This window comes from Acomys minous, assembly GCF_964271855.1.
Source record: "Acomys minous genome assembly, chromosome: 10".
Taxonomy (NCBI): Eukaryota; Metazoa; Chordata; class Mammalia; order Rodentia; family Muridae; genus Acomys; species Acomys minous.
The window spans coordinates 76,211,005-76,234,942 of NC_140491.1; the positions used below are offsets into that span (position 1 = coordinate 76,211,005).

Genomic DNA, 23,938 nt, shown 5'->3' on the forward strand with positions numbered 1-23,938 from the left:
CTTCCAGAGTTCCTGAGTTCAATTCCCAGCAACCACATGGTGGCTCACAGCCATCTGGAATGAGATTGGTGCCCTCTTCCAGCCTGCAGGCATACATGCAGGCAGAACACTGCGTACTAAATAAATAGTTTAAGAAAGAAAGAAAGAAAGAAAGAAAGAAAGAAAGAAAGAAAGAAAGAAAGAAAGAAAGAAAGAGGGAGGGAGGGAGGGAGATGGGGATATTTAACCTAAAAAACAAATCATTAGCCTGTTATGTGAAATGGAGTGGAGGCTTAAACTCTATGAGCTTCAGAGTTGGTTTTTCTTTAAAAAACAAAACAAAACAAACAATTACAGCATATGTGTACACAGGCAGGCATGTGAACTTGAAGGAGCAGCTTCCGGAGTTCTCAGTATTGAGAGGCAAGAGCCATTAACAGATGAACTACCTCTCTAGGTCCCTGGCCTCAGTTTCTAAATTGTAAAACAGGCATAACAGAGTCCGTGGCTCACAGGGTTATAAGGAAGAAGTAAGTTAAACATATGGAAGAGGCTTAAAATAATGTATAAACACTACAAGTTAGCTACTAATAAGGGGAAAACTGAAATTCAGAGAAAGGACATGACAAGGCTACACAGCCAGGATCTTCGTTGAGTTACACTCCAGTCCTATGGTTCTCATCCTGTGGGTCACAACTCCTTTGGGAGGTCGAACGATCCTTTCACAGGGGTCACCTAAAACCATCAGAAAATGCACTATTTACGATTCATAACAGCAGCAAAATTACAACTATGAAGTACTAATGAAAATAATATTATGGTTGGGGTCACCACAACATGAGGAACTGTATAAAAGGGTCACAGTGTTAGGAAGGCTGAGAACCGCTGCTCCAGTCCCTGCTCTTTGCCTCTCACACCATTTAACTAACACCCTTCCTCCCAGGTTGGCACTAGCAGCACTTCCAAAAAAACAAAGCCCTCTAAATGATGTCAGCAGGGGGTTTCCCCAGGTGGTTTATTATCCTGTTGAAAAGGCATCTTTGGTGAAAGGACTGAAAGGCTAAGTCAGATTTAAAGGGTACAGTATCAACAGGGAGGAAGAAAAGGATTGGCTTAAACAATTGGGTTAAAATCATTTGACTCAACTAAAGAGCTCATTTAAAGACTTAATCTGAAATATAAAATCCAGGCATCAAAAGATAAGCGTATAATTTCCTTATAATCAAGCTGCAAATTCCATAGAACACATTTGTAATGAGCTGAACTCTCAAACACGAAGATAATTATAGAGCTCTTAGGACAGAACCCCCAAACACTTAAGTGACTTTTCCTTACTTACTCAAACTAGGTTCTGATGCAGTAACTTCCAATTGTTATTCACACCATTATGTGACATTTCTTCAGCCAGCAAGTTCTATAGAATGAGTTCTAGGTAGCAACTAACCAGGGAGTAAATCTCTCTTAACAACACAGTAACTGACTAACACTAAAGCGTGACTCACACTAAGAAAGGGTATTCTCAGGCCACAGGAGCAGCTGCTTCTATGCACACTTCATTACTGTCTCAGTGAAAACTAGGCTGAAAGCAAACCAACAACTTCAAAAATAGTCCCTAAAAAATTCTTGCCTAAGGAATGTAAATAAGCCAGCTCCTTTGCTACATTATTATTTTATTTTATTTATGTGTATGTATGTGTGCTTGTGTGTGGGTACAAATCCAAACCCCTGAAGCTGGAGCTACCGCCATTTATGAGCAGCCCGACTTGGACCAGAAACTGAATTCTGGTCCTCTGGAAAACAGCAATTGCTCTTAACTGCTGAGCCATCTCACTAGCCCATAGGCATGTTAGTTTTAATTGTCAACTCAATCAACTCACCTGGAGGAAAGGCTCAGTAAGGAATTATCTAGATCAAGCTGGCCTGTGGGGCCTCACACAAGCATGTTATTCTTCTCTTTAAAGTAACCTGAGTATTTTACAATGAATATTACTCGTTTTGTTACCAGATTTGGTTCCACAACTTTAAGTATATGCTTCTTGCAGGAAAACTGCTGCCCAAGACAAAAACCAAGCAACAAGCTTCATGAAGAAATAACAAATGGATTATCGGGCCGGGTGTGGTGGCGCACGCCTTTAATCCCAGCACTCGGGAGGCAGAGGCAGGCGGATCGCTGTGAGTTCGAGGCCAGCCTGGTCTACAAAGTGAGTCCAGGACAGTCAAGGCTACACAGAGAAACCTTGTCTCAAAAACAAAACAAAACAAAAAAAAAAACAAATGGATTATCAGAGCTCAAAGACAGCAAACTGTGTCACATTCCACTTAGCTTCAAACAGAGAAAACAAAATAATATACTCTGTATTCTAGTAAAAGACCCATGGGGCTGGAGAGATGGCTCAGTGGTTAAAAGCACTAGCTGTTCTTCCAAAGGACCAAGGTACAATCCCAGCACCCACACGACAGCTCGTAGCTCACAACTGACTGTACTTCCTATTCTATGTGATCTGACACCCTCACACAAACATACATGCAGGAAGAACACAAAGTACATTTTTTTAAAATCCATATGGAGGAAAAAAAGAACCAAAGTCATCAGGCATTGATGCTTGGTGGTGGTGCTTGCATGTACCTCAGTACTGACAACCTAAGGAAAGAAGTGTTTGATGGTAACCTAGGCTACATTTTTTTTTTTTTTTTTTTTTGGATTTTGGATTTTGGTTTTTGGAGACTGGGACTACTTTGTGGACCAGGCTGGCCTTGAACTCACAGAGATCCGCCTGCCTTGCCTCCCCGGGTGCTGGGATTAGAGGCATAAACCTGGCAGCCTAAGCTACAACACTATCTCAGGGAAAAAAAAAATGGAATGGAAAGGAGACGATAAGGGAAGACAGAGGGAGGGGAAAGAGAAAGAAAAGAGAGAGGAAGGGGGAAGAGAAAGGAGAAAAAATCCAAAATAGTACTAGTAATAATGGTTAAGTCGCCACCTTCTTACACATTAAGGATTGTTTCACTCACATCAGAGATCTCCCATATTTTGGTCTGTACGGTATTAAGAACCCCTTCTACACTCTGAAAAATTACTGGAGACCCCAAAGAGCTAGTCTTATATGGATTTATGTATTAATATTTTTCATACTGGAAAATAAACCTAAAAACTTTAAACTATTATTCATTTTAAAGTAACTAGTAACTTATTACATGTTCTATATTAACTAGGGCATTTCCAATAAAATATAAAATTGTAGGAACACCACCATTTTACAAATCTCTTCAATATCTGACTTAACAGCCAGATTCTCCTACTCCTCCATTCAGTATACCTATGTATACTAGAAGTGTAAGCAGAACATCTGGCCTCACAGACTTATAACTGGAAAAAGAATACCTGTACTAAAAAAAAGTGTAATTTTCTTTCATGTCAATACCAAAGTTCAGTAAGTAGTGGTTTCTTTTCGGTTTTTCTTTTTTCTTTTTATTTATTTATTTTATTTGCATTGGTGTTTTGCCTGCATGTATGTCTGTGAGAGGGTGTCCAGTCCTCTGAAACTCAAGTTAGACAGTTGTGAGTTGCCTTGTAGGTGCTGGGAATTGAACTCAGGACCTGTGGAAGAGTAGCAAGTGCTCTTAACCGCTGAGCCATCAGGCCCTCTTTTTGGTTTTTCAAGACAGCATTTCTGTGTAGCCTTGGCTGTCCTGGACTCACTTTGTGGACCTCACAGAGATCTGCCTACCTCTGCTTCCTGGGTGCTAGGATTAAAGGCTTACACCAAGTGGTGGTTTGTTTCTTTCTTTTTTTTACTTTCTTTCTTTCTTTTCTATATATTTTATTTTTATTTTATGTACATTGGTGTTTTCTCTGCATGTATGTTTGAATGTGAGCTGCCCTGTGGCTGCTGAGATTGAACTCAGGACCTCTGGAAGAGCAGTCAATGCTCTTAACTGCTGAGCAGTCATCTCTCTAGCCCCAAGTAGTGGTTACTTTTGGTTTGGTTTGGTTTTGGTTTTTCAAGACAGGGTCTCTCTATGTTAGCCTTGGCTGTCCTGGACTCACTTTGTAGACCAGGCTAGCCTCGAACTCACAGCAATCAGCCTGCCTCTGCCTCCCAAGTGCTGGGATTAAAGGCATGCGCCACCACGCCTGGCCCAAGTAGTGTTTTCTTAAAGGTTAGTTTAAGATAGAGTCTATTTTTAAAAACCTTATCACTGAGCCAGGCTTGGTGGCAAGTGAATCTGTATGAGCTCGAGACCAGCTTGACCTACAAAGTGAGTCCAGGTCAGTCAAGGCTACACAGAGAAAAATAACAAAAAACAAAAAAAACCCCAAAACTCATTATGTCAGGCAGTGGTGGCAAATGCCTTTAGTCCCAGCACTAGGGAGACAGACACAGGTGGATCTCTGAGTTTGAGGCCAGCCTGGTTTACAGGGCGAGTTCCAGGACAGTCAAGGCTACACAGAGAAATCCTGTCTCGAAAAACCGAAATAAACAAATAAAAAAGATGGCCCTTGAAAACCTGCAACTAGTTCAGCTCACTACATAGTCACAAAGCCTTTACCCCAAAACAACCTTCCAGCCTGCCTTGGTGGCGCACGCCTTTAATCCCAACACTAGGGAGGCGGAGGCAGGCAGATCGCTGTGAGTTCGAGGCCAGCCTGGTCTACAAAGCAAGTCTAGACAGCCAGGGCTACACAGAGAACCAACTCTGTCTTGAAAAACAAAAAAATCAGAACAGTCTTCCTATTTAGAATGTACCAGAAAAGTTTTCTGTGTAATATGTCAACTTTTTCACACAGAACATCAAACATACACACTCAAAGGTTGAAATTGAATTCATAGTTTTTATGCTTTTCCAAGAAAATTCTCAAATAAAAATGGCTCATTTAAAAAAATTAAAACCATGGATATGAAAAATACAATGACTACATACTGTCTGGTGGCTTTATTTCTGCTGAAGCACCAGCAATTTTACCTACTATTGGCTTTGCAAAATTAGTATAAAGGTAAACAGCGCAATAAAGGCAAAAGGTGTTTTGTGATTATAATGACATGTTAGGAGGCTCTCTGAACTCGAAAGCCAGTCTGGTTTACAGAATGAGTTCTAGGACCTCCAGGGCTACACAGAGAAACCTTTTAGAGAAATTTGTTGTTGTTGTTGTTTTGTTTTGTTTTTCGAGACGGGGTTTCTCTGTGTAGCCTTGGCTGTCCTAGACTCACTTTGTAGACCAGGCTGGCCTCAAACTCACAGCGATCCGCCTGCCTCTGCCTCCCGAGTGCTGGGATTAAAGGCATGCGCCACCACGCCCGGCTGAAAATATTTTATATTCAATATAGATACATACACACACACACACACACACATACACACACACACACACAGTTTTGACCTAGAAAACATCCTGAAAGGCTCTCAGGGACCTCAGAGGTCTGTGGATTGCATTTTGATAATCACTGGTTTAGACACTAACTACATTTAAAGATGCAGTATGTTGGAAGTGATTAAGTCTAAAATAATTTAGTAATAAATGATCAAGAAGCGATGAATGGTAGAAAATGCAATCCAAGTGAGTACTACCTCATTACTTTTTAACTACATTATTTAGTATACACTATAGCTACACAATGGTGTTCAGACCTCTCTTCTCTGAAGTAAACTGCAGTAATAAGAAATTATGTCTGATCCAGTAGAATATATATTATTTTCAAAAACAATCAAACTGAATCTTTCAGTCCTTCCAAAATGGTTTGCTTCAAGGCTGAATGAACACATGAATTAGAAAGGCTTTTAAACAAAAAATGGTGAAGCTAGTTCTCCACACTGTGTCGCTCTCTCCTTTATTTTTAAATAGATGTTAATGAACTCTTTCATAAATCTTTATCAGATTATGTATCCAGGAAACATATGCAAATACCAAGAAAAGTTCAACTAACTCTTTTCCCAGTTAGCCTTTTAGAAGAAAAATAACACAGAAATCTTAGCACCACAACAAAGAATAGGAAAAACAGAGAACACACTAAAAGATCTCTGAAATGTTTTTAGAGAAATCTAAAATTCCATGGTTCTATCAAATGAAAGGAGTAGAAAATAAGGAAGCTGAGAAATTTTACATGAGGAATCTTGTAGCTTACTACTCTAACAATTATTTTAATTGCCATTACCAATTTTTATGTTTTGACAAAATCTCACTTTGACAGGAAGAAGTAAGTCACTATTCTGGCACAAACCACCCACAGAGTGTATCTCCAAATCAGATGCTGGGATCTATTTCCCAGAATACATTACATGCGGCTGTCCAGAGAAACGTTACACCTGCCAGCTGACTTATCAACAGTATCCAAAGAATTGACGCCTTCTTAAAAGCAAAACTCAGTCTAGAAAACAGAAAAATACACTACTACTGCCATCTGTGGCTTATGGTTGAATAGTTTTTCTGCTGTAAACAATATTAAAGATTCAGAGCTTGCAATTAGGATATCATTTTTAAAGATAATTTTCAAAGGTAATTCTTAATAACAAAGTTATATCATCTACTTCCATGAAACTTAAGAATTTGTATTTTCTTCACCTGGCATTATATAATACAGGAAAAATGACAAACTACCTTGAAAAAATTTGTTCCCACTGCACAAAGGACTAACTTTTGAAAAATTTAAGACAAAACCTGTATTCTTTTTTTTTTTAAAGGAAATCTGGGAATTTTCTCTTAGATATCATAGTAAAACTGGCTAGCTTTCAACAAGTTAAATGTATGAACTACAATTATTCCTAAAATTTAAGAACAAAAATTCAAAACTGCAAATGAAGCTCAAAGTAGGCTATTTTCCCAATTTATTTTCTCTCAATTTGCTTTCTCAATGACAACCATGGTAGCATGAGGATCAAACGATTCATTGCAGCTGGGGGTGGGGAAAAAGGCAATTCAGCTCCCCAGCAGCCAGCTGAGGAAATCCTGGTCCCTCCCAAGCTAAATCACTGTTAATTAGAATTGCTGGGTACACTAAAAAGGTCTTATTAAAATAATTTAAATAACTGTAACCCACACAGGAAACAAATCTCTTTTCTTCAGAAACTGTTCTAGAAAAATGTTTAACAGGTCATAAGAACAGAACAAAATTCTCAAGAAATCTATCATTCAAATAAAGTATGCCTCCTTATTTCTTAACAATGGATCTCACAATGTTGCACGGGCTTGGGTGTTTTGGAGGTTTCTTGGTTTTCCCTCCTAATTTTCCATAACTTACCATCAAACACCCGAAACTATGTCTAAAAACTGGGAAACAGAAAGACTGGAGTTGACATTAGGAATATTGTATAACAACATTACATCCACAGATGTTTCCAAAATGTACAATTAAGATAAGACGAATCCAAAACTTCAGCTACAAAAACCTCAATATGCAAAACAAAATTCCCCGGCTCAGTAGCAAGCCTCCTTGATAACTTAATAACTCTGACATCTCTGAGTCCCATCTATCAAACAAAGACAGCCATAAATGTTCAAGGAATAACCAAAACCAGGAAAACATTTTATAAGAAAATTTATTTTTAAGTTGACCTCAAGAATACAAAAATTTGAAAGCAAATACTTTCCTTCACCATTTCTCTGTTCTGGAAATACATGCCGGGTATTACAAAGAATTGAGTACATTACACCACTACCCATGCGGACACATTAGGAAGCTATCTGTTTATCTGTATAAAGAGTCTTCTCTGATTCTCATCCCTTTTCACAAACAAAATGACTATAACCTGGTTTTCACATACAAATAAGTCATTTTCTTCTATTTAAAAAATATTTTACCAACTATTCTAAACTTATGTGTTTTAACCTAAAATATATTTTCTACCTTTGCTCCACAACCCTAGGAGAAAAAAATGGAGGAAATCAAGAGATATTGATATGTACGTAATGTTTTGAAAGTCTGCCAGCATTTTTTCATTAGCTTCCCTTTTAACACTTTTGTGTACTTGTACACGCATAAAACTTTCTGCTACATAATGTTGAATCAGATTCGTAAGTGTGTTACACCCATACTGTGCTCAGCATTTGGCGAATGGTACATCCAAGATTGGAAATTTGGCCATTTAACACCTCAGATTTTTCCTTAAGGAAACCAGAAAATTCTCAGTTGTTTCAAAATAAAGTTTTCAAGTCACAGAACTAAAAAGTTATATGTGAGATGTAAAGCCCTTGTTAATTTAAGAAATAAGATTTTGTTGGTAAAGTCATGTAGGGGATAACACACAGTATTTAGTGAACTCATTTCCTGCAAAGTACAATAATGTGAAATTGAAATATTCTTTTAATTCCTTACAATGGCTTGTAGCCTTCTTTTGCTTTAAATATTTAAAAATCTATTTCCCTCTCTTGAAATAAAAATGAACAAATGCTCCCTCAAATCATTCATCTTCCTTTGAAATCCCAAAAGGGAGCAATCACTATTAGAACTAAATGAGTTGTTTGTTATGAAAACCACAAGCCACAGCCGAAAATAGCAGAGTCAGCACAAGGAATTCCTGGAAGGGTGATGGCGCATCAAAAGGCTAGCAGCTCTGTTCTGATGGAATCATAAAAACATCTGGAGGACTGTAAATTCAGCACCAATGGACTTTACGTCTTCACAGCACAGACCAGAGACCTCCTCTCTAGATAACGAGCCCACAAAAAATGAAAATGTCACCAGGAAGAAAAAAAAAATCAAAGGAGTACTTTTCTCCTTAGAAATCAAACTATCTTAGGCGGGGCGAAATATTCATTAGGAAGGAAGGAAGAAAGAAAGTCCACTATTCCAAAAGCAAACTTTATTTTGTATTTTGAAATTTTTTCTGAGCACTTCATGGGTACTAATTTACATAAGCTGTAAAACACTATATATGATGATATTTTTTATACTGAAAAACAAGTTAAATTACAAAAATTTCATATTTTCTTTTGAAGCAACTAAGCTGCCAAATTTTCCCATTGCTTTTTCAGAAAAAAAAAAAGAATATATTTGTATCAGTAACTTGGACTGATGTGAAATATTAAAGACACTTTTTAGCCTTAACAGATTGTTCCTTAAGATTCTTTTAAATGGTTCGGATCAGTTAAGGAAAAGATGAGTATTAACAAATAATCTGTTTAAGAGCTAAAATTGCCACTCAGTTCTTTAAAATGTTCCAATGAATAATTAATAACAAATGCACTGTTCTCTGGCTTTCTTTACAATAATATTCTCAAGTAGAGTTGAAAGTGATGGCTGCAATAAAATCTGTCATCTAGTAGTAAGCACAGGTGGGAACAGAAACTACTTGCGAACAGGAAGGCATTCCAAAAATACACTACTAGGGATGGATATCCAATAGACCTGGAGACTGGATTTTTAAACCTGCCTGGCAAATTTTACATCAAGAATTACAGTATTCACAAATTAATACCAAACCAGATCTGTGAGTAAATTCATTTTTAAAACGCCAAAACCATTATTTTTGTTCTCCTAGACACTGTCCCTTTCTACCCTGACTGTATTCCTTCCTTCCTCTTTGTGACGTGGGATTTTATTGATCCCAAACATGTTCACATTCAGAATCAGTCCCCACCGGATGCCCAGCCACCTAGATCCCACACATCATACACTTCTTTAAAAACTCAAGAGCTTCGAAAACATCACCATTTGATCACCATATCAAATCAACCAGGCTCTTTTCTAAACAGAGGCTTTTCCTCTTAACTGGCTTTTAACAAAAGAAAAAGAAATTAAAGATCTGCTGAATTAACGATAAATATTTGGTGAATAAACTCATGAAGAAGCAAATACACCTCAATATTTCTCTTCTGTGACTCCCCATTCATTCATTCCACAACCGAGGGTCGGAGCGACATATTTTCAGGTTGCTTTCCCCACACCTGCCAGGTCACTGTCCTGATTGAGAAACTTCTTGCCAAAGCAATTAATTTTTAGTGCCTCCTAACTGTCCTGGTGTTTGCATTCAATCTGAAATCTGTTACTTGTTAGACACTGCTCGGGTCCTAGATCTTCCAGAGAATTGCGCGTTTATGGCGCAGAGAGGGGAGGAGGCAGGGATCTCAGAGAGCTTGCCCTTTATTCGGAAATGAGGAGATGTGAAAGGTGGAAGGCAGGGCAAATAAATAAATAAATCGGGTTTGCCGCGGGAGCGTTTGCCTGCCGCACCGAGCACCCTTTGTAATGCAGGCCTCCCGGGGCTATCGCCTGCGCTAATTGCTCCAGGGCGCTTTCCAAGTTCAAAAGTTCACCTTTTACGACCTCACAAAAGCTCCCTACACTTTACCAATAAAAACATTCCGCCGCAAACACCGAAGGGGGAAATATCAAACAGAAACAAATAAAGCACTGAGCGGGGGAGGGAGCGGGAGCCAACTCTGAGGAACCAGAGGAGTACGCTGGACCAGGGGACGCGAGCCACCCGGCCAGGTGAGGAATTCTCAGCACCCCGGAAGAGCTAGGCTCGGCGGCGCGGGAAGCGTCCGGCAAACGCCGGGGAAAGGCAGGTGTCCCGGAGCCCCGGGATCCCTCTGGAGACCTGATCCAGCACAAAGTCGTCGCCTAGGAAAAGGACCCTGGGCAAAGGGAGGCCGGGGGGGCGATGGGGGGCAAGGAGCGGGCACCGAGGTCCGAAGAGGACCCTTAGGGTCTGCGCAGAGGCGGAGGCTCGCGGAGCTGGGAGGAAGCGCGGGGCTGCGGAGGAGGAAACCGCTCCGGGATAGGTGCAGGGTGCCAAGGTGTGGCTTCTGCGACCCCCCTGGTGAAGGAAGAAGGTGCTCGGTGCACCAGGGGCCCCTGGGGGAGGAGAAAGATCTGGCTCAGAGGGGACGGGGCGGGGGGAGGGGAGGGTCCGAGCTGAGGGGGACCCGGGACCCGAGCCCAGGGTGGAGTCCACGCTGAGGGGCCGCCCGGCATCCCGGAGCCAGAGTCGGTTTAGAGAAAGAAGGGGTGGGGGGCGCTGGGTCCGCCCGGACTCCGAAGGCCCCACACTCACCGTTGCGCGGCGGCGGAGGGAGCGCGGCGGGCGGCTCCAGGAACCCCGCCGAGCCCCCGCCGCCTCCCCCTCCGCTAGGTGGCCGTTCGTCCCGCTCCATGCGGCGGTGCTCAGGGCCCCCGCTGGCTTCGCTGCTCCGCCATGACTCGCGCCCTCGTAGTCGTCGTCGTCGTGGTCGTCCACCGGGGGGAGGGGGCTGTCAGGAGCCAGCGGGCTCCTGGCCGCCGCGCACTCTGAGCCCCAGAGCGGCCGGGCTCTGCACCCCTCCGCGCCGCGCCCCCTCAGCACTGGCCAGCTCCCTCCTCTGACGTCACGCGCTGCTGGCACGCACGTGCCCACAGGGCATGCTAGGAAATGTAGTCCACTCGGCGAGGCCGGCCACACGGGATTGTACTAATTACAGGGGTGAGGAAAAAGGATAGGGAATCCAGAGGAGGGAGAATCCAAACCTATCACTATTACAAACTTTAATAAAAATCACTGATACATATATATAATAAATGATTATGTCACAGTCTCCTCTCTATTGTAGCTTGCCCGTGCTCAGGGTCCCCTGTGACTCCGACTGACTCCCCGCACTAAAAATGAGTCTTTCCAAGGAGGCGGACCCACCAGGAACCGGTGAGCACGTGCAACCGGCTAGCCCTGCCCTGTAGGGGGAAGGCCCCAGGGGGCGGGATGTGTGGGTACTCAGGAGGGCTTTCCTCCCGGGCTGCGCGACAAATTGGACCAGAGATTAAAGGACCCGAGTTTAAACCGAGGTGACTGCGTTCATATGCCAATAGAATCTATACAACTCTGCTTTCCGGAGAAGTGTTTAAAGCCTTTTTACCTCCGGGTGGGCGGGAAAGGCTAAAAGTTTCTCTTCCTCCTCTTTCATTCCCCTCACCCTGCCCATAGAACAGATGGGCAAACTAAGATCAGGATCATTGATGTCATCAAAGAAAACTTATGACTCCTGACTCCGTGTGTCTCAAAGAGCTTTAAGAGTGTCCCTTTTCCGGATTATTCCCCTTCCCATCTCTGCCCAGTTTACCTGTCTGAAAAAATGAGAGTTGTAATACGGACTGTGTCCCGTGGTAAAAATGGCAACATTCACAGCACACATCGCCTCAGTTTACTAAAGTTACTTACTACCAAATAAAATTCTGGATTTCTTCCCCTTCCTCCACCAGGGCCCACCTCCCGCTGCCACCAGGTGGCGCGCGGCCCCGGGCCTCAGGACCAGCTGTGGCGGCGGTTTTCAGTGACGCTCCGGGTTGCGCTCCCCCGCCCCGCCCCGCCCCGCCCCCTCCTCACACACACCCTTTAGGGGGGAAAAACTGTTGTAGGTTTCAACCCAAGACTTAAGCGCTATCGGGCCTACTAGAAAACAAAGAACCCTAGTGCTCTACTCGCCTTTCCTCTGCTGGCTCACACCGAAGTGTCTTCACTCTGCCCCATCTGCCTCTGTAGTCAGTCCTCTGGCTCTTGTGAGCCATTCCTTATTTAACTGTTTAAAAGTCTTTATCTTGGCATATGAAACCTAGCCTGTTCTGATTCCTGCCCACGTTGCTACCCGTGCGTCTTCCCTTACCTGCTATTCAGGAGGCTTCCTTCTTGCACTTTCCAATAGCTGTCCATTACCGATATTAGTTAACCTGGTTTTACCCTTAATCTGTGCCAGCCGCTGTTATGATTTACGCGAATGCTAAATTGTCTAAACCTCCCACACCTACCCAGTGAGTGATATTGTTGCTCTTCCGTGCAAATGAAGTGGCTCAAAAGTAATGTCCTTTACGTACTCAATGGGTCAGAAAGCTGAAATGCCCTTGGCCTGACCTCTGTAAACTCTTAATTCATCTTTCCAGAGCCTGTTGCAATTCTTCAGTAGCGCCTTCCTTAATACCTCCCCTCAAGGGACAACTAGGTCTCTCTGTGTTCCCACATGGCCTATCTAGGTGGACTGTAAAAAATCATCTTGAAGCCAGGCGTGGTGGCACACCCCTGTAACCCCAGTACTCAGGAGGCAGAGGCAGGTGGATCTCTGTGAGTTCGAGGCCAGCCTAATCTACAAAGGGAGCCCAGGACAGCCAAGGATAAATAGAGAAACCCTGTCTCAAAAAAACCAAAAAAAAAAAAAAAAAAAAGAGAGAGAGAGAGAGAGAGAGAGAAGAAGAAGAAGAAGAAAGAAAAGATCTTGAAGTGGTTAGTTCCTTTCCAAGCCATCCCGAGGTCAGGGAGTGGCACATCACAGGGAAGAAATCCTTCTTCAGCTCTGGACTCTAAAATGTGTCAGGATCCCAAAATATACAACCATTTTTTTTTCTTCTTTTATGGTGGTAGTGGTGGTGGTGGTAAGAGAGATTGTCCTGTGATTTCTGCCCATTTCCTGAGGCCTGTGGAAATAACCCTTTACGTACTTAAAGTTATACAGAAAATAGAATAAAGATAATACCAAACTTGGGGGGGAAATGCATCAGGGCCGGAGAGATAGCTCAACAGTTAAGAGCGCTGGCTGTTCTTCCTAAGGACCTGGGTTCAAATCTTGGTGCGCACATGGCAGTTCACAACTGTCTGTAATTCCAGTTCCAGGGGATCTGACATCCCCCCAACACACACACACATGGAGGCAGAACACCAATGTAAATATATACTTTTTTTTTTAATGTGTCAGGATCACAGTCTTCCCAGACCAGAGTTTCCCTCTATCACAGGCCCCTGGATGCAGAACATTCCCCTTCTTTCCTGGAATGCCGAGTGGCCTGCAGACATCTGATGCCCGAAGTTTGAGAGGCAGATGAAGACTGTAAGTCAACCCAGTGGTGATCTCAACCAGATACTTGGCCCCTGGAAACAACTCTCTATCCCTTTCGGCTCTGTGCACCCACCCCCCTGCCCAAAGCCTTCTCAGACACCCTTGTCCAGCCGATTCCTTTACTCTCTCACCATTACCTCCTCTGCCGCCAAGCAGCGGCCAGGAGACACTAAATAGGCACCCACAGAGAGTTCAGCACCCACACTGGGCCTTTTTTTTCTAACTTCTTGACGTTTTCCCCCACAGCCCCGAGGAGTGCCCTCTGCTCTGAGTTTACCGCTGATGAGACAGGCTCAGTAAGACAGATTTAAAGGGCTCTCAGCATTTACAGGGAAGACAGAAGAAATGCAAAGGAATATATATAAGGATGAGGATCAGTCTGAAGGACACCCATCCTGAGGTCCTGAGGCCTTAGGCAGGCAGGCAGGGCTACAGATTAAAAACAAGACAAGTGTGGGCCTCACAATGGGGCCCTCGCCCTACGGTGAATGCTGGAGACACAAATCAAATCATAACACAAACCTATAATTGCATGAGTGCTGTAGCTAATAACCCTCATGTGCGCCACGTGAGCTGGGAATGTGTGGCAGGATTTCCGAGACAGGGAGTACTAAAGATGGGGAGGTCTGACAAGAATAAGCCAGCCTGAATGAGAAGACTTTCTGTGGAAATAACAACGCAAACTGGCTCCCAAAGCCAATTAGGGACTTGGTACATTTGAGCTGTGGGTTAGTCATAGTAACAGAGATGGCCATGGGAGGACACCGGACATCGCCCAGAAGGGGTCAGAGTTCCTCCAGTGGTCTCTGTCTTGCTCTAGCAGGGCTTACCTTAAAGAGTCAATCAGGGGCCTGGAGAGATGTTCAGTGGTTAAGAATGCTGCCTGCTCTTCCAGAGGTCCTGAGTTCAATTCCCAGCAACCACATGGTGGCTCACAACCATCTATAATGTGATTTGATGCCCTCCTCTGCCCTGTAGATGTCCATGCAGGCAGAACACTGTATACATAATAATAAATAAATCATAAAAAAAAAAAAAAGTCAATCAGGCTACCTATATCCATGAGAAAGCTGGGAAAAAGAATTCCTGCCTTGTTGGATTTGTTTTATGTACATTTTGTATTTTGAAAAAGATAGCAAGCATGTTACAAAACCCACAAGTAAAAACAAATGGGACGGGGGAAGGGAAGTATCTAATGAAGATTCTTCTTCAGTTCCTGACTGCAGGATCTTCTTGGCAATAACCACCATCCCGGTGTCTTGTGTGTCCTTTCAGATGTGGTCCGTGTGCAGAATACAGTGCGTGCCCGATTGGCTTTCGCTTCTCTGCAAGGCATCTCTAGAAACTCACTCATAAACAGGGCCTGGTGGAGCACACCTTTAATCCCAGCACTTGGAAGACAGAGGCAGGTGGAGCTTTGTGAGTTAGAGGCTAGCCTGGCCTACAGGAGGAGTTCCACTACAGCCAGGCCTGTTAGACAGAAAAACCCTGTCTCAAAACAAAAACAAAAAACAAACAGACCAAAAAAGGAAAGAAAGAAAAAAAGGAAGGCACTCATTTATAGCAAACATGGCGCGCATGTGAGTTTTCAACTGACCTCAGCTGAGAGCTACACAGTAATTAGACCTCAGGCTAGCTCAGTGGGGTCTCTAGGTCTAGAGCCCCTGAGGGGTTCCTGAGAATGTTATTAGTGTTGGGGCCTCACCTCCTGGTGAATCTCTGGTTCAGTAACTGGCCTGGACCGTGAAAATTTCTATTTCTAACAAGTTCCAAGGTGATATCGACGCTGCTGGCTGGCAGGCAGTACACAGTCTGAGAGCCACTGAGCCAGCCACCGCACACGGGAAGACAAAGCCTTGATTGGTGGGACTTATTTGCCTCCCCACCGGGAGCTGGAAACAGGAAATAACCTGTGGGAATGAAGAGGTGAAGTTGTTAGGGAGGGGAAATGCTTGAGAGCAGCGTCAGGAGTGAGTGGATGTGGCGGTGTTTGGAGACCAAGCCAGTGTTCCCTGCTTGTGCAGTGGAAGCTCAGTGAGCCCCGGAAACGTCCAAGCGATCAGAGGAGTGCTCACCTACCATGACTGTGTAGAAGAGAAAGGGAGTCCAGCCTCTAAGGTTGGGAGGGCCTACAAAGAGTCTGGGAAGGACCCTTGTGGAAATAAAACGGGGAGCCAGAGGGAAACTGAGGTGGGAGGCAGTTTAAGAGTCTGACTCAGAACTCAGTGGCAGGAAAATGACTCAGCAGTTCAAATGCCTGCTTTGCAGACATAGGAACTTCAACTAGGCAGGTGGAGAGATGCTTCAGAGGTTAAGAGCGCTGTGTTCTTCCAAAGATCCTGAGTTCAATTCCCAGCAAGCACGTGGTGGTTCATAACCATCTATAATGAGATCTGGTGTCCTCTTCTGGGGTGCAGGCACATATGCAGGCAGAAAACTGTATACATAATAAATCTTTTTTTTTTTTTTTTTTTTTGGTTTTTCAAGACAGGGTCTCTCTGTGTAGCCTTGGCTGTCCTAGAATCGCTTTGTAGACCAGGCTGGCCTCGAACTCACAGGGATCCGCCTGCCTCTGCCTCCCGAGTGCTGGGATTAAAGGCGTGCGCCACCACGCCCGGCTAATAAATCTTTTTAAAAAAAGGAAGGACGGAGGAGGAGGAAGTGGTGGTGGTGTGGTGATATAAGTAACGTCAGAAGTGGGAAGGTCCCTGGAGCTCACTGGCCCACCAGTGTAGCCAAAAGAAAAAGCTCCAGGTTCAGTGAGAGACCTTGTCTCAAAAAAATAAGAAGCAATTGAGGAAGAAGACATCTTGACCATCAGCCTCTGGCCTATACACTTTCAGGAGAGCATATGGAAATACACTACACACACACACACACACACACACACACACACACACACACCACGCGCACGCGCGCGCAACACAGAGACACAGAACTGAGCACTGAATTAGTAACGGTAAGAGATACCATCTTGAATTTCATTAGACCCAACAAAGCACTTTGGTGCAGCAGAGGCCTAAGACCCTGGAGGGAGCAATTTCTGCCTGGGAAACAGAAAACAGACGCTCTGCTAAGGATGGAAAGGAGAAGGCTATTAAAAGGTAGCTGTTAGCCGGGCATGGTAGCCCACGCCTTTAATCCCAGCACTCCAGAGGCAGAGCTGGGTGGATCGCTGTGAGTCAGAGGCCAGCCTGGTCTACAAAGTGAGTCCAGGGGTGCCAAGGCTACACAGAGAAACCCTGTTTCGAAAAACCAAATAAGTAAATAAATACTAAATAAATAAAAGTATATGTTGCTGGGCGCAGTGGCACGGGGAAGCAGAGGTAGGCGGACTTCTGTGAGTTCAAGGCCAGCCTGGTCTACAAAGAGGATTCAGGGCAGCCAAGGCTACACAGAGAAACCCTGGGGGGGGGGGCGGGAAAGTAGCTATTATGGGTACAATAGAGAGAGGAGAAAGATGGAGGATGTGAAAGAGAAAAGGCTGAACCTTGAAAGGGCTAGTTCCGACAGTGTCCAGCAGAGAGAGGGTATGGCTTTGTTAGAGAAAGGGCTGAACTGAAAGTACCATTCATTTGAACTTTGCAACCATTCCAAAAAGAGTATTTTCTCTCTTTTATCGATGAGGAAACTAGGACCCAAAAAGGCAAAGGAACATGCCCGGCGTGGTGGTGCATGCCTGTAATCCCAGCACTCGGGAGGCAGAAGCAGGCCGATCGCTGTGAGTTCGAGGCCAGCCTGGTCTACATGCGAGTCCAGGACAGCCAAGGCTACACAGAGAAACCCTGTCTCGAAAAAGAAACAAAATAAACAAACAAACAAACAAACAAAGCAAAGGGACGTGTCCCAGGCCCTTCCTTCATTTCACAGAATTAGACCTCAGGCGAGCTTGCACTTCTCTCACTGCCTGGCGGAGGCGTTTTTGCAAAGCCGCGGGACCACAGGGAATGGGCGGGGAGGGGAGAGGCGGGCACCCCCACCCTTGCTCCGCCTCCAGCGGCGCTGCTGGGGCACCGGACTGAGGGGCTCCCCCTCAGCAGAGCCAGGCTGCAGCGCGAAGCCCGCAGTACTGCCGGCACTTCCTAGCGTGCACGCCCAGCCGTCCTTGCCCATCGAGCCATGGCAGCGGCAGCCCTCCTGCCTTGGTGCCTCCAGCTGAGGCTGTTGTTATTGCTGCTGCTTTTGCTTCGGGCTGGTCCGGTGCAGCCGGACAGTAAGGTACGTGCGCTGATGGAAGTTGGCACAGCTAGGCGGTGACGGGCGCGAGGGGGCGCTATGGCTGAGGGTGCACGCCAAGGGGATGCGTTCGGCCAGGGAGATGGGGACTAGGAAAAGGCAGATCAGAGTTGGAACTTTATCTGGACTCTGCTAGAATCAAAGCCTTGAGAAAGGAACATGTGAGGGAAGAAGCGCTGTAATGCTAGGGTGCTTAGGTCCTGGAGCCCGAGGAAGAGGCGCTTTGGACCTATACTCAGAGATTGAGCCTCAAACCCAGGACCAAGTGAGGAAGTCCCAGGGAAAGTGGACAGTAAGAACAACTGATTGCGAGTATCCGTGGAAAGCTGACCACGTGGGGCTAGACCCACGGGCTACTGTTACCCAGGGACTCCCGGGCTTGCAGTAGGCTTTAGACCATGGCTTTCAGGAGAAGCTAGGAACCCAGCGTTCCTTTCTTCGCCTATAAGCATGGGAAGTGGGGGCTGTCACCCACTCCCTACTGTTGATGATTTCTAGATTCAACGAGATTATACCTACAGGATGCTTAGCACCACGCTTACTTAGTAGGTGCCCAGTAGATGATACTGTGCTCCACAGGAATCCCAAAGCCCGCTGTTAGATCCAGAAAATAGACAAACCAAGCACTTGAGACAGATCTAGATACACTCAGGTGAAGCCGGGAGTGGTGGTGCACGCCTTTAATCCCAGCACTCGGGAGGCAGAGGCAGATGTATGCTGTAAGTTCGAGGCCAGCTTAGTCTACAAAGAGAGTCCAGGATAGCCAAGGCTACACAGAGACCCTGTCTCTGGAAGGGGGGGGGGGGAGATTCACTTAGGGGTATTCTAGAAGTGACCCGGTGAAGAGGGGCCTATTGTGTTTCTCAACCTGTGGGTCGCGACCCCCTCAAGAAAAAAACCAGACTTTTTCGTAGTGATTACATAATCAGATATTTACATTACAATTCACAAGACCAGCAGAAATACAGTTATGAAGTGCAGCGTGAGGAATTGTATTAAAAGGTCACAGCATTAGGAGGGCTGAGAGCTTTCCACCTAGAGGGAAACTGTAAGAACCCTCTGCTCACAGAGGATAAGGGCAGCAGATAAGGGCTTCTCTTGATGCCGTTCCAGTTTGTTTTTATTTTGTTTTGTTTTATTTGTCCTAGTAGAACTTGTGTCCACCTGTGAGCAGGTAAAGGGTAAAAGCTATTCTTTTGCTGTGTAAACTTGGAAATAGGACTGCATGTCTCTGGGCTTCGGTTCCTCCCTCTGAAAATCAGTGTCCCCTTTGGCTCAGATAGCACAAGTGAGCAAAATCCCAGCTAGCACACTCAGCACGCCCTCACCCCCCTCCCTGCCTCTCCTGTGCGCCTGGGAAGGCAGCTTGGACTTAGGCATCCCCCGGGCTTTGCAGAGGGCTATAGAGGAGGAGAGCCTACATCCAAAACAAAGCTAAGACAAAGAAAACCCAACACCCTGTTTATGCAGTGAGTCAGCCAAACACTTGCTAGGTTGGGAAGGGGGTATATTTACTTGTCCCAGGGCAAGCTGGGGCTGGTGGAATAGAGAAGGCTAAAGCAGCTGGGGACCTAGCCCAACCCTCCCCCAGACACCTCCCGTCCCTGCTCCACTTTAGCCAGCTGGGAAAAATAAAAATCAAGTGATGGGTGAATTTACTCCGCATTCTTTAGCCCAGCAAGACTCCTGCTGGCTCTGCAGAGCTGCTTTCATTATCACCACCACCCCCTTCACAGCAACAACCCCGACTTCTTCCCCTGCAAGCCTGGTCTGTTTTTGTTGGGGTAGGATGGGGTGGCCTTTGGGGGGGGGGCTGCTTAAGAGGCCACCTCGGACCTGGAAGTGAGTTGCGGGTCCTAGAGCTTGAAGTGGGCCCTCCTGCAGGCTTCCTCCTCCCGGCTGGCTCCTGCCCACTCCACTCACCCTGGCATCCTGCGGGGTCTCCCTGCATTGTGAGTTGGTGTTTATAGTGAGGCAATCCTAAACAGGATTTCGAATTTCCATCTAAGGAAGTGCTTTGTGGGACTTGAAGTAGGAGGGGTGGGGGGGGAACTCACAGCTGCCCTGGCTTTTCTGCATGGCTGCTCAGCTTTGAAGTTGGGGTGAACAGGCAAGGTAACCCCAAGACACCCAACCACGGCGGCAGACACTCCTGGGAAGTGGTCATTTACAGTCTCTGCAGCTGAGGAAGGGCTGCTGTGACCTCATCTTCTGAGTACATGCAGGTGTGGGAAGGGGCTTGAGCAAAGAGAGACCGACGCCTGTGGGAGCCAGAGCAAGGGACCCGAAGAGGCTTAGGCAAGCAGGCCATGGTTTCCTGGGCAGGTCAGATGCTCCAGGCAGGCCAGTCCCAGGGGCTTAGGGGTTTGCTTCACATCTACTCCTGGAGTTTCCGCATGTGGGTGTAATTGGAAGCAGGCCCCTGAGCAGAAAGAGCAGAACCACAGGGTGACGGAGTTCTCTTCCTGGTACACTAAACCTCACCGTCTCTCTATAAGAAATGCACCTTCCTAGCTGGCCGTAGTGGCGCACACCTTTAATCCCAGCACTCGGGAGGTGGAGGAAGTCAGATCGCTGTGAGTTCGAGGCCAGCCTGGACTACAATGCAAGTCCAGGACAGCCAAGGCTACACAGAGAAACCCTGTCTTGAAAAAAAAAAAAAAAAGCCGGGCGTGGTGGTGCATGCCTTTAATCCCAGCACTCGGGAGGCAGAGGCAGGTGGATCGCTGTGAGTTCGAGGCCAGCCTGGTCTACAAAGCGAGTCTAGAACAGCCAAGACTACACTAGAGAAACCCTGTCTTGAAAAACCAAAAAAAGAAAGAAAGAAAGAACACTCCTTTTGGTAGAATACCAGAACCAACATCCACGCCCAGCATCTTACATTCAACATCACATACAACTCTCCTGTTGGGGGCTGGAGAGATGGCTCAGCAGTTGAGAGCTTCCGAAGGTCTTGAGTTCAATTCTCAGCAACCACATGGTGGCCCACAGCCATCTATAATGAGATCTGGTGCTCTCTTCTGGCTGGCAGGCCCACATGCAGGGAGGATGTTGTATACATAATAAATAAATAAATCTTTAAAAAGCAAAAACAAAACAAAAAAAAAACCTCTCCTGTCAACACTGTCAAGTATTTGTGGTCGCTCCCCAGGGGATAGATTTGAACATCCTAAAGAATCACACTGGGACAGTGAGGTATCTGCACTTTCCAAGAACAACCCCCAGGTAATTCTGAGGCACAGCCCTGGTCGTCAAAGGAGGTGATTTTAAAAGATTAATTCAGCATAGAAGAATACATACTAACACTGGGTACAAAGTTGGGAAATATTTAGGGTAACACCTCAGAAAACCGTTACTGGTAAGTTGTCTAGAGTACAAATGAGATGGAGAGACCTTGCCTGGGTAGGAGGGAAGGTAGACATGGGGTAGGGAGAAGATGCTGGATCGAGCCTCAGCTGGATTGAATTTGGGGTGCCTTTGTGTCTGCATGGGGAGGTATCCACATAAAAGTGGACTTCAGTGAGGGCTTTGAGGGGAAAGCCTTCGGTAAAGTAGGAAAGTCATGAAGAAGGCAGCCCCAGTGTGAACAGCCTCATGTGAGCCTACCCCGCCATCGTGAGAACAGTCTGTCAGATTTATCCATTTCTCTTTCTCTCAAAAAAAAAGAAACAAACAAACAAACAAACAAACAAAAACCTCAAGCAGGGCATGGTAGCACACTCCTGAAATCCCAGAAGTCAAGGAGGCAGAGGTGGGGAGATCCTGTGAGTTTGAGGCCAGGTTGATCTACAAAGAGAGTTCCAGGACAGCCAGGACTACACAGAGAAACCCTGTCTCAAAAAAAAAAAAAGAAAGAAAGAAAGAAAGAAAGAAAAGAAAAAAAAAAAAAGATTGGCCATGGTGGCACATGCCTTTATTTTTTTTTAATATTTTTTACTAATTTATTCATATTACATCTAAATTGTTATCCCATCCTTTGTATCCTCCCATTCCTCTCTCCCTCCCGTTTTCCCCTTACTCCCCTCCCCTATGACTGTGACTGAGGGGGACCTCCTCCCCCGTATATGCTCATAGGGTATCAAATCTCCTCTTCGTAGCCTGCTATCCTTCCTCGGAGTGCAGCACATGCCTTTAATCCCAGCTTGGGAGGCAAAGGCAGGCAGATCACTGTGAGTTCAAGGCCAGCCTAGTATACAAAAGCGAGTCCAGGACAGCCAAGGCTACACAGAGAAACCCTGTCTTGAAAAACCAAAAAAAAAAAAAAAGAAAGAAAGAAAGAAAAGGAAAGAAAAAAGAAAGAGGAACCATCTCACTGTAAGCTTTTCTTGAGAACACCCAAAGGCCTCTAAGCACAAACCACCTCCACATCTGAGTGCTTTGGCAGGAGTGTGTGCTGGGCACAACTGCTGGGAAAGGTGGCAGCTGAGGCAGGGACTTTCCTATTTGACTGCGACTTTCATCCTTCATGCCAAGGAACAAACCCAGGAGGTAGTCCCAGATCCCGTGCCATCCTCCTGTCCAGACTTCTGTCGGTCCCAGCTCAGCTGCTGGGGTAGAAGCCTTGGCTTGGTGATTATAAATACTCAGGGAAGGACACCACGTAAACAACATTTTGGAATCAAGCTGTGCTGAGTGACCCTGGACAAGCTGCTAGCCTTCCCCAATGTACCGTGGGGTTGCGGTAAGGGCAAAGAGAGATGAAAAGCAAGCTGGGTGTGGTGGCGCATGCCATTAACCCCAGCACTCAGGAGGCAGAGGCAGGCGGATCACTGTGAGTCTGAGGCCAGCCTGGTCTACAAAGTGAGTCCAGGACAGCCAAGGCTACACAGAGAAACCCTGTCTCAGAGAGAGAGAGAGAGAGAGGAGAGAGAGAGAGAGAGAGAGAGAGAGAGAGAGAGAGAGAGGGAAAGAGAGAGAGAGAGAGAGAGAGAGAGAGAGAGAGAGAGAGAGAGAGAGAGAGAGAGAGATATGAAAAGCACAGGTGATAATATGACAGAGGGCTTTGAGAAGCATCATAAATAGCATAGTTGGCTTAAATGAACAGTTTCTCTGGGCCAGAACTGTGACAGCTGCTCTGCAGACAATGACTAAAGGTTCGTGACAAGCTCAAGAAGGGATTGATAGCTGCCCTATTTTATAGAGAGGGGAGCCAAGTTCAGACAGACCAAGGCCATGCAGGAGTTACAGGTGCTTAAGCTATAGCCCAGACGTAGCTTTTCACTATGGTGCCTAGCCATCTCGTTTTACCCTACTGGAGGCAGGACCCTGCTGCATTACTGGAACCTGGGTCTGGGAGCAGTGGCCTTCTTCCAGCTCCTGGCAGTGTGAGAACTTTGACCACCCCCATCAGGACATAGCACCTCATCTGAGGAAGAAGGAATGTGGCAGTCTAATGTGGAGGCAGCTGCTGGATGGGTGGGGTTAGAGTCAATAGATGGTGGTCCTGCAGGAGACTCCTCTCTGGTTTGGCCCCTCTCCTCTCTGTCTCTCTCTCTTCTCTCTCTCTTCTCTCTCTCTCTCTCTCTCTCTCTCTCTCTCTCTCTCTCTCTCTCTCTCTCTCTCTCTCTCTCTCTCTCTCTCTCTCCTCTGCTGGGCTTTTTCCTCCCCCTTGCTGGGCTTTTGACCCTGATAGGAAAGTAATAAAGTGTCATGAAGTCTTGGCAGCGTTGAGAGAGAACTTGGTCCCCTCTCTGATGGGGTCCTAGGGTCAGCAGAAGCCTAGGGAATGGGCAGGCCTCTGAGCCTGACTGTTCACAAGCAGGGGAACAGCACCCAGAGTGCACTTCACTCATAGGGGACCAGGACAGAGGGCAGGACTGAAGCCTCCTTTCTAACTCTCCTCACCGCCCACTGTTCCCTGGCCTGCACAGCTGCAGAAGAAACAGAGGAAATCTACACAGCCCAGGCTCATCCTCTCCAACCGGCATTTCATGG

General features: G+C 45.8%; 2 protein-coding genes across 4 annotated transcripts in view; one reads left to right on the plus strand and one right to left on the minus strand.

Annotated features, from left to right (window-relative positions):
* The window catches only part of NR6A1 (nuclear receptor subfamily 6 group A member 1), a 173,256-nt gene extending 161,954 nt beyond the window's left edge, over positions 1-11,302 (minus strand). Inside the window, exon 1 of one of the 3 annotated variants that reach the window (XM_084797959.1) lies at positions 10,972-11,302. In XM_084797959.1, coding sequence (XP_084654085.1) covers positions 10,972-11,071 — 100 coding nt within the window. In that variant the 5' untranslated portion in view covers positions 11,072-11,302. The remainder of the gene's footprint in view (positions 1-10,971) is intronic. The other 2 variants (XM_084797961.1, XM_084797960.1) reach the window with 2 other exon arrangements.
* Positions 11,303-17,749: 6,447 nt separating this feature from the next.
* The window catches only part of OLFML2A (olfactomedin like 2A), a 32,980-nt gene continuing 26,791 nt past the window's right edge, over positions 17,750-23,938 (plus strand). Inside the window, exon 1 of the mRNA XM_084797958.1 lies at positions 17,750-17,986. Coding sequence (XP_084654084.1) covers positions 17,888-17,986 — 99 coding nt within the window. The 5' untranslated portion in view covers positions 17,750-17,887. The remainder of the gene's footprint in view (positions 17,987-23,938) is intronic.